At 36.5% G+C, this 10,644-nt stretch overlaps 2 protein-coding genes across 3 annotated transcripts; both read right to left on the bottom strand.

Annotated features, from left to right (window-relative positions):
• Positions 1-818: 818 nt before the first annotated feature.
• On the bottom strand, positions 819-2,396 carry LOC107483593 (chaperone protein dnaJ 49). Of its 2 annotated transcripts, none has more exons than XM_016104208.3 (2): positions 2,316-2,396; positions 819-2,156 (listed from the first exon to the last, which is right to left on the bottom strand). In XM_016104208.3, exon 2 carries the CDS (start codon positions 2,092-2,094, stop codon positions 997-999), a length of 1,098 nt encoding a protein of 365 aa, XP_015959694.1. In that variant the 5' UTR covers positions 2,095-2,156; positions 2,316-2,396; the 3' UTR covers positions 819-996. The 2 variants fall into 2 exon arrangements, with proteins under 2 accessions (XP_015959694.1, XP_052115796.1); XM_052259836.1 differs by having other exon boundaries at positions 819-2,160; positions 2,316-2,332.
• A 2,015-nt stretch (positions 2,397-4,411) lies between these two features.
• Positions 4,412-10,638, bottom strand: LOC107483571 (uncharacterized). The gene is given in 10 exon segments (XM_016104189.2): positions 4,412-5,423; positions 5,632-5,806; positions 5,902-6,028; positions 6,114-6,228; positions 6,370-6,457; positions 6,711-6,802; positions 6,883-7,374; positions 7,895-8,635; positions 9,281-9,843; positions 9,846-10,638. Coding segments are annotated over 10 exon segments (3,759 nt in total). The 5' UTR covers positions 10,516-10,638; the 3' UTR covers positions 4,412-4,727.
• Positions 10,639-10,644: the final 6 nt, after the last annotated feature.

Genomic DNA, 10,644 nt, shown 5'->3' on the forward strand with positions numbered 1-10,644 from the left:
ACATGAAAAACTATGAGTTATCTAGTAAATAACGCTTGGAAAGCTTTGCTTTATGTACCAACAATCAACAAGTCTAAAAAGAAGTATTATAAGCTTAAAGCTCCATGTGCTAGTCTGTAAGGCCACCAATGGGTGTTTCACAACAGAGATTTTTTATTTTTTTCCCTTCAGACTTCTATGCTGGTGAATACCGGAGTCGAATGAGGGAATGCCATATCAATTGGTTAGGAGCCAAACAGGAACCCACAGGAAGAAGAAAAATCACGCTGGATAACAGTCACTAATGCTGTGACAACACGGGGCAAGGAAACAAGATGGGAACTTGATACCAGTATAGTAACATGACCAGGTACCAAAGGATGATACTACTTTGACACCATATTGAAGCAAAGGGTGTTTGAGAGTGACTGTTTGCTCTAGCTACAAATCAATAAGGAATAAGGTTTTATTCAACATCAACTGTGAGAGTAGTAGAACTAAAACAAGTCAACAACAAAGACTTGTTCAACTAAGTGGGATTGACTCCATGGCTTAGATGACAAGCAAAATATTGACATAGTTTCAGACATCAGACGGCTCATAAAATACCTAAGGTGTAAGGTGTTTGTGAGTTAAGAATATGGAGGAAAAGGGAGAGTTTTGGATTATATTACATGCTTTCTCTTCCCCTCTTTGTCCCTCCAAAACTCAACTCACAAACAATTCCCAAGAATTCCTACTATTATAACAGCAAGCAAACTACAGAAGCATAACCTTGATCATTGGAAACAAATTTCTGGACATCCGAATTAGACATAAAAGAATAATACAATATGAAATGAACATAAGTAAATATGAAATATATTTGGAGACTGCAGTCTCTTATTTAAGTACAAGAAAAGTATCAAAAAATGGCAAAAATATAAGGAAATGCTATTCAATCCATTAAAAACCTCTACCAACTCTAACAACAAAAAATGTTGGGCAAATTTTACATTTAAACTAGAGTTACCTTCATCAGGCTACTACTCCAAAGTTTTGCAACTTTTCACAGTGAGGAGTAGGCAGATTCCTATTCCAACTCCGCCTCTGAATCTCAATCTGACAATAACGCCGAAGCATATTTTTATAATCTTTTATAACATTGTCCTCAATGGTAGTGCGAGCAGCACTCCCCTGTGGATAGTTACGATCAAAAGCTTGAGACTTTACGAAATATTGAATCCCATAATTCTCTATGGTCTTGGGAAACTGGTATGAGTAATTCTTGTACAGAGAATACTCAGGTTCAGAGAATGGCAGGTAAGCAAGCAGCAAAATGATCAAGAACGGCAACAACTGAACAAGGAGCATAACATTAAGCCCCGTTCCACCTGCAACACCCTGAAAACCATGTCTTTGATGATGATGATCATGGGTGGTTGCCCTTGTCCTGTAAACATGTTGCCTCCCAAACACATCAGATTGTCCAAAAAAGGCCCTGAATATCTCGTCCGGATCGAAATCATCCTCGAAGAAATCCCGGCTTGCTGCAGTTCTCCTCCTCCGGCGCGGAACGCTGTACTGCTGATTGTACTCGAATTCATCCACCAATCCAGTCTGATCATACTGCCTTCTAGAACTATCATCACTCAAGCATTTAAATGCTTTTGAGACCTTCTTAAAGGCCTCTCCGGAACCTGGTGCCTTGTTCTTATCCGGATGAACCTTCAAGGAAAGTTTCCTATAAGCCTTTCTAATCTCTTCAACCGAACAACTCTTCTCAACTCCCAAGATCGCATAGTAATCACTCTTCAATTTAATTTCCCTAATCAACTTCACATTCTCCTCCGTGTAATTCCTCTCCTCGTTCAAACCCTCGTCATCAGTTTTCGATATACCGTTCGGTTTGCTCTTAACGCGATTTTCGTTACCTTTATGTTCTGAAGAAGAAGAAGACGCAGAGGACTGAGAATCGAGGTGCTCGCACATGTTCAGCAAATCATCGACGGGGAGGTTATGGTTGAGCCGCTGAGCGATTCCGATGAATTTGAGGGCGCGGGATTTGTTGCCGGCTGCGATCGCTTCCTCAGCTATTCGAAGGCAGCGCAGCGCCTCATCCTTGTTGCCGTCCATGGCGGAGGCGGCGACGACTGAATCAGCGCCGAGTTCGCTCGGTACCTGATTAAGCTAACGCACTAACTCGAAATTTCAAAATTCAGAAACCTAATCAGATTAGTAAAAGGAAAAAAAAAAAGTTGAACTTATGAAGTATGAATAGAGGGAATTGAGGAAAATGATTGAAATTAGGGTTTGGTAAATGGATTATTAGGAGAGAAAAAGAGAATTTAGTTTACCTGAGAAGTAAGAGTGTAAGACAGCTACAGCAACAACACAAGAAGAATTGTCAGTGAAGATATGAGGATACTCTTCTGTTGCATTAATAGTTTACTATTTCAGTAAGAGTAATTAAAATGTTTAAAATAATTTTGTTATAAAATTAAGTGAAAAGAACAAATAGTCACCAAATCAGAAGTGAAAAGGATAAATAAGTTGTTGATTTTTTTTTTCGCGGATATTTAAGTCTTTAGAATTTGAAAATATATTTAAGTCATAAAGGGATGTGTTTGTTTTAAAGTATTAAAACAGAAATTAAATTGAAATTCAGTATTATGATTGTTGATTTTCGTCCTTAAATTTTCAATATTTCAATATTTTCAAAAAGTGGAGATACTGAAAACTGAAAATTTTGATGATAGAAACTAAAATTTTAATAATATTTTATATCTAAAATACCTCCAATCAAAACTTAAAAATTTAACCCTATTCATTTGGCTTTTCTTTTCTCTACACACTCAACCAAACCGAGACATATCGATTCTTTATGTTCACTTGGATCCGTCAGACCTAACAGATAAATCAAGCGTGATTTTAATTGTACTGATCTGGTCATTACGAATGCACACGTAGGAGAATTTTTAAAATGCGACAAATTAGACTCAGCGACCGATGTGTCTAGATTTTGAAGAATCCGGACACTTAAATATATTTTTAAATTCTCAAAAACTTAAATGTCTGTGAACCAAAAAGTTAAGGATTGAATTGTTATTCTAAAAAATACATACTCTAAAAACACATTTTAAAAATTCTAAACAAAATTATTTTATTAAAAATTATTGAAAAGAGAAATATTTTTATATTTCTAATATTAAATACATAAAAATTTTTAAAAAATTTATTATTACTCTTTTAAAATATATTTTTAAAATATAAAATAGTTAAATTCTTATTAAAAATACTTTATATATTAAAACTCAATTATCTAATCAATCATAGCGTATTTTTCAATAGTTATACAAATTTAATTTTTATATGTATTTTTATATCAATAAAAATAAACTTTTTTTTTTACATTTAACTTAAAAATTTATCCAAAACATATAGATATTGTTTTATTTATTTTTAATTATGTTAATTAACTTTTGCCGTAAAAAATCAAATTCACATTTGAAATAGTTTGCTGAATTAAAAGTTATCACACCATAATTTAACTCTTCAAATAATATGATTTTTATTATTTTAGTAACTTTAAATTCGAAATTTATTATATTAATTTCTAAAATCTAATTTTAAGTATCATATTAGTTTTTAAATTTTTTTTGACATTGAGTCAACAAACAGAATGTAAAACTAATTCTAATTTATTATACTAGACACAAAGTTAAATGATATTGTTTTGTTTTAACGCTTAAATAAAGTAAAAATAATATCGTTTTTAGATAATAAAAAGAGATAAAATAATTTGCATATTATATAAACTTTTATTCGTTTTCTCGTTTTGTCTTATTTATACACTAAAATAAAATAACACCATTTAATCTTGTATTTAAGGTAGTAAGTTAAAGTTAGTACAATATTTTATTCGTTGACTCAATATTAAAAAAATCTAAAAATTAATATGATGTCCAAAACTAAATTTTAAAAATCAGTATAATAAATTTAAATTTAAAGAATTAAAATGATAAACGTTATGAATTCGAAGGACTAGTTCGTGAATCTAGACAGAATTGTAAATTAAAATGTACTTTTCAATTAGTTAGGGTGGTACGATGTGCTTCTATGTTTACATGTGTTGGCTTGGTTTATTTTGAATTTCTGTATTGTAAAACATTCATTATTTATTTCCCATGTTTTGCTTATCTCACCTAATATGGCGCATAACATAAGAATTGAGACATTTTAGTGAAGTTTTAATTTAGAGTAATTATTCACCATTTAAATTTAAATTAAATATAAAAATAATATATTTATTATATAAACCAAATTAAGTGCAAAATATAATAAAATCTAACTATGCTACTTGTATAAAAAAATCAGTTGTTGAATTAATTATTTGTATATAATATATATAAAAATATAAAATACATATTAAAATTAAATTAAACAACCTCTATATCTAAATAAAAATGATTGATTTAATGAATAATTTTTGGCATGTGCCTGACATTTTGGCTTTTTTTCCAGCCCTTGAACACACTTCTAAATTCAAGGAGGTTTCTTCAAGAGCTTACTAATAGGCTACACAAGTGAAAGATAGCAAATTACCAATGAACAAATCCGTTGTCACATGCCCTTTTATATTTACATAACTTGAAAGGAACAACGTGCAACAGAATACCTTAAAAGATTTGTTCATCAGGCTTCAGTCCACCTAACTATAGCAAGCAGATCTAGGATTCTAGTAAAATACCTTGTCTTGTGATGTGATGTTAGCTTTCATCGTCAGAATCAAAACAGTGTCTTTTCTTCAGAGATTGTAGATCATCCATCCGCTGCTTATCGTGACTAGCATTGATTACACCAGTACAAGACCTGACTTTAGGAACACTCAAAGAACTTAACGGTGGTGTCCCTGTACCTCTATTAATTTCCCTCAGCACAGAACGTGCTGTAGCTGCAGCCGCTGCATCTGCCATTGCTGAAGCAACTTTTGAACCACTTGGAAACTTGCCGTCTTGTCCTTGCGCCTTGGCCGGATTCTCAGCACCCTCAGGTGATTGATTTGCACCTGTATTTGGCCTGGTTGACGCTGCTGCCTCAGCAACTGTTGCTTTGGCTCTTGCTGCCTCATATTTATGCATGTCATAAACAAGCTCTTTCTGCAGCTGCTTATCAGCAACCAATATGTCATCAATCTCATTCTTGTAGTCCTTGAGAAGGATTCGGAGGCACTCCATGAGAGACCCTACAAGGGGACTGTTCTTGCTTTCCAATAATCGTTTCAACTCTATGAAGATTGGGACTGTGTTTTGGATAAGACCCTTCTTCACCGCCTGAGTTATAGCCTTTCCTCTAGCCGCAGCTCCACTTTCTCCCCCTTCTTCCTCTATATCTGCTGACTCGGATGATGAAGCGCGAGACGATGGAATCCGAATCTCCTTGCAGCAAAGAATTCGAAAGGCATCCTGAACACAACTATTGTTAGAATTTTGAAAAAAATTGAATAGGAAACTAGACAAATTCACAAAACAGTAAAAATGATGGAAAAAGAAAACAGGATTGTTATACTGAAAAGAATCACTTGCATTGTTCTTCCATTGCCAATAGCATACATATACTGATACAAGTATATAACTTGATTAGCATTGCCTGTAACCTAGTGCAGAATAATACCTGTAGAACAGACTGTCCAGTTGCATCTTCTATGTTGAGCATACCATCCGAAGCAGCAGCCAGAATTTCTGCACATAACTTGGCAAAAGTTGCTAGAAGATGCTCAGGAGCCATTTGTTTCAGTAAACAAACATAAATGTGCATTCTTTTAGACCTTGACGGTTCATCATTACCCCTGAAAAGAACCCCAGAGACTCGGCATGAAACAACGCTTCAACTAAATACTAGTGGCTATAACTCATAAAAATTGCTAATTAAGGATCTCTTTACCTGATGGAAAAACTTTGGCTTTCCCTTCGTGATACTTGGGACTCGCGATGTCCATGATGGGCATGGCAATCATTCAGAACAAAAACAGCCTCAACAAAACTATTGTATGCTAGAAGAGGACTCTTTACTGATGATAGAAACACAATAGTCAGTTTAACAAAGAAGATACAAATTAATTTACATAACTGCAAGTATAACCATAAGCCTCAAACCTTTCAAAATATTTCCAAAGAGAAATTCTGCTAACCGCCTAATCTTTTCTGATTCATCAACAAGTGATAAAAGGAACCGAAGAAATAGCACTCCTCTCCACTTCACATAGTCTCTCTAGTAAAAGGAAAATATATTTTAGCATTCTTTTCTATTCAATTTTTTTCTTCTTTTGTATGATTATAACCAGTAAACCAAAATAACTCAAATATGGTGGGAAATAGAGACAAATCACAGAAACAAGGAAACAAACAATACCTGCAATAATCTGGACAGCAATAGAAAGGTTTGCCTTCTCACAAGTTCACAGGGATCCAAGAGACACCTGGTGATCTTTGTTATATAACTGATAACTTCCACGAAAAAGATGTTAGAATACAAAGAGTGACATTGTTCAATTTATGCATTCTGCATTAAGTGAATGCTGGACTATGGCATAATGGCTTATCCCTGGCACAAAATAGAAATTACTCATCTGTTTACAATGTGCCATTGTTTTATTTATTTGCGTAAGAATTCCAGATAATTTCATCCACACTATTATACACTTTAAACTAAAATTTAAATTCACTTAATGCAGTATCTATTTGCAAGCTTACCCGTCAACCAGAGCAGTGTACCGAACACAAAAATCTGCCATCATCACCACAATGTTATTGCGAAGAGCTGCAGATTCACTCTTTTCAAGCTCCTGTGCAAGTATTACATTTCAATCAGGAAGCAAGTCAACATATTGCAGAACTAAGTCATAAACAAAGTCATAGGACCAACCTGTATAAACAGTGGAATATAATTCTTTGCAAGCTTCTCATCAGCAAGGCAAAGCTTGCCCATGGTTAACCACCCTTGAATATAGAAAGAAGGAGCTTCTTGTTGTAGAAAAGTTGCAGGACCCGTTAGATTATTTATCTTGGGACCAGAACTCCCCGAAGTGATGATAGTATGTAATATTGGAACTATGGTGCTCGTATCAGCAGTAGGGCAAACAATTACTGCAGATCCAATTGTATAAATCGCTGTAGTTGCTTTTGTCAATGACTTGGATGTTGCTATTGACCTTCTTTTTCTAGAGCAACTTCTAGGTGGAGTGAAAAAGTTATTTTCTGCATTTTGCTTTGAATTCCCTGAAATGAACTTCTCTATTATTTTAGAAGCTCTGGAAAGTACTTGATGTACCCATTTCAAGACTAATGTGTCTGCCTCCGTGACATTCGAAGCTTTTTGCTTGCACAACGTTTTAAGTGCCTTCACATGAGCATCAACCTATCAAGCAAAAGCATCAACTCAATATGTTACATTTTAGAACTTAGAGATGAATGTATCAATGTTTTTGTCCCCTTATCATTCTGTTTGACAGCTATCGTACCCAATTTAATTTGTCCATGTTGATTTCTGTGCAGATTTGATTTTATTGTTATTTATCCTGTTTATCAATTAACTTTTTTTTTCATGAAAAGTTATGTAAAACTTAGAGGATGGCATATACATAGCTTAAAAGACCAAATAGAGGTGTAAATTTTAAGGCAACACTCAGTAAAGATCATCAGAAATCAGGATCAGAGACAGATGTAATCAACAATATTTAATATGTCAAAAAATTGCAAAACATGGTGCAGAACTTCTAATTCCAGTTGGACAAGTATATTACATTATGTTCATCACTAAATGTATAGTATCACACATTCATACCATTCATATGGCCGTTCAAGGAGAGAGGGAAAATAATTATTCATGTTAAGTCAATAATGAACTTTATTTTGTTAAAAAAATAAAAAATGATTACCTCTGTTGAATGCATATTGAATTCTTCAACTCTTTTGAGCAAGTTATGAGCTAAATTAGCCGCAGGTTCAGGAGGGAGCTCCACAGATACATTAGAGATTGTTTGTAAGAGGAAAACTCGATCACTAGCCCAGGCAACAGCATCACATTCTATGCTTTCTTCGTTTTCAAATGCCTCTACTTGTTTAAACGGGCTTCTAAACTCGCCTTCAACTTCATGTTTGTCAAGAAGCTGCCAATGATGATGAAGAAACTCCCAGTCCACTGCTTTTGGAAGGAATGCAGACACCTCAGATAAAAGAAACCAAGCACCAGGTGGCGCTGTCCATTTTTCTATTGGCAAGGAATGGCTCAGCCAGATAGACTCAGATGTCCTGATTATATTCTGAAGTGCAATAACAATTTTGTGATTCAACCGTTTCTTTTTGCCCAGGTTTGTGCAAATCTTTTTCACCCAAGGGCTCACCTCGCCATTGCAAATCTCCCTCAGAAGATACAGAACTCCTTTAGGAAAGAGCATCTCCAACACTTTGTTGAAACTTTTCTCTTTATTTTTTCTGGCTGACATGGTTTCACTATGTGATGAAGTTGCAGATGCAGCTTTACATATCCGGTCCAGAACAAGTTCTTGAAACATATTCTCACATTCTTCTTGGATGCTAGTTTCATTGTCAGTAATTAGACGTGGAACTGAATGTAGCCATTCAATGATTACTGTTTCTGCTGCGAATGTTCTAAATGCCTACATACAGTCAATGTATACTTCATCTCAGATTCTCAGGCTTAAATGTTCTCTTCTTTTACACACTAAACTCTCCAACTCATCTTAGGATGAATCGGATGAACTCGGGCAAGCTATACAAATATGCATACCTATATATAGTATACATCTAACAATTTGACATTTAAGCACACTATGCTAACACAATAGGGCATCATTTATCATTAGGAACTTCATGCAAAAAACCGCGAGTAACATTGATTCTTAATCTTGTGTAACAAATATTTCACAATGGAACGACATTCGTACGGCCTCCACATATGCCATTGTGATTGTGACTTGTATGTATCTCCTTAGCCAACAGACACAACTAATTAGCCATGAAAGCATCACATAAAAGCTTCCTGACAGAAGGGCAATATGCAAAAGAAAAGATCGTTTCTTTTCTCATCCACTGTTATCAATTTTTTTCCTTTCACTCTCTCAACAAGCTTTGCCTGATTCTCTCAAACAGTCAAACATGGGACAAGACTTAAAAATGTTATATAACCAATCAATAAGAAATAAGAAAGGACAACCCCATTGTTTACCTTTTAAAATTCAAGACATTGAAAGTATATACCTTTTTAATTGGTCAAACATATTACAACAAGCATAGAAAAGTACCTCAGAAAGAGCTGTAGTTGCTGCTTTCCTCATGCTAATAAGGGGATCAGAACAAGCCAACCCCATTGTCTTGAGCACCACCTCATCTATTGTGCCACCAAGAAGCGCAGTCAAGTTAGTAACAAGATGAAGTGCAGCCCTCCTAACAGCTGCCTTGTCATCCATACACCTTTGCCTAAGCATATTATTCATTTCAACACCGTCATTGCCATCACCAAACCCCATAAACCTCTTCAGCACCACACTACTCCTATCACTCCTTGATAAAAGCTTCACCAGCTGAGCTAAGTTTGCCAAAGCCCTCGTCCGAATTGCAGCAATAACATCCGAACATCGTTTCACCAATGCCTCCAAGCACCATATCCCCCAGGGATCATCACCACCATCCTCTTCTGAATCCAAACCCAACGGATCCTTCAACGACATTACAAGGCTAAGAACAAGATCAACTGCTAAGAGCCTGAGGTTTGATTTCCCCTGACACATTGAAACCACGTACTTCACAAACGAAACTTGATCTTCAAACTCCATTACACGCACAATCTCTGTTATTGATTCCACCTTGGAAAATTAACCATTGCCTTCTTCACCCCATCGTTCTCCTTCGCCAATTTCGTCATCTCCGTCTTAACAAAATCAAGTGCGAAGGTTCTTGCTTGCGATTTGTGCATGAAAACAAGCAGAGAAAGGGACCTAAGCACCTCAGAAGCGCTGCTCGAAGATTCTCCATGCTCAGGTTTCAGAACCTTCCTGAGAACACGGGAACAGAGTGTCAACAATTTACCATACTGCCCTCCGTTCTCGCAAAGTTCCACTGCCGTCACAGGAATCTCGCTAATCGACTGAACCAGAGACCTAAGACTCTCCGGGAACCGATCCAAGTGAATCAGATCCATAACCGAAGCCAGCTTCTCCAGCACGACGAGCAAAGCCTTAACATCCACTGAATTGCTTCCTCCATTTTCTTGATTCTCTTCCTCTTCGTCCATGCCAGCATCGTCTTGGGACGGGTTTTTCCTGGAAGCCTTACCGGCACGGCGGCGCTTGCGATTTTTGGAAGAATTGGGCTGGGTGAAGGCTGGGGAGGCTTTGAGGGAGCGGCGGAGGGAGCGGAGGAGGGAGAGGAAGGAGAGAGGGGTGAAGAGGGTGAAGACGGGGGCGTTAGGAGAGAGCAGGAGGGAGAGGAAGGCGTTGGAGGCCAGGAGGGAGTGATTTGGGTTTGGGGAGGAGTCCATGGCGGCGGAGAGAGGGTGGACGAGGGAGGAAGGGGAGAGGGACTTGGCGGATAGCTCATCGTAGAGGGCGTCGATGGGGACGGTGTCGTTGGCGTCGGAGAGGAGGAAGTTGAGGTCGGAGAGGGATTG

The sequence above is a fragment of the Arachis duranensis genome, chromosome 4 (genome assembly GCF_000817695.3).
Source record: "Arachis duranensis cultivar V14167 chromosome 4, aradu.V14167.gnm2.J7QH, whole genome shotgun sequence".
Classification (NCBI taxonomy): Eukaryota; Viridiplantae; Streptophyta; class Magnoliopsida; order Fabales; family Fabaceae; genus Arachis; species Arachis duranensis.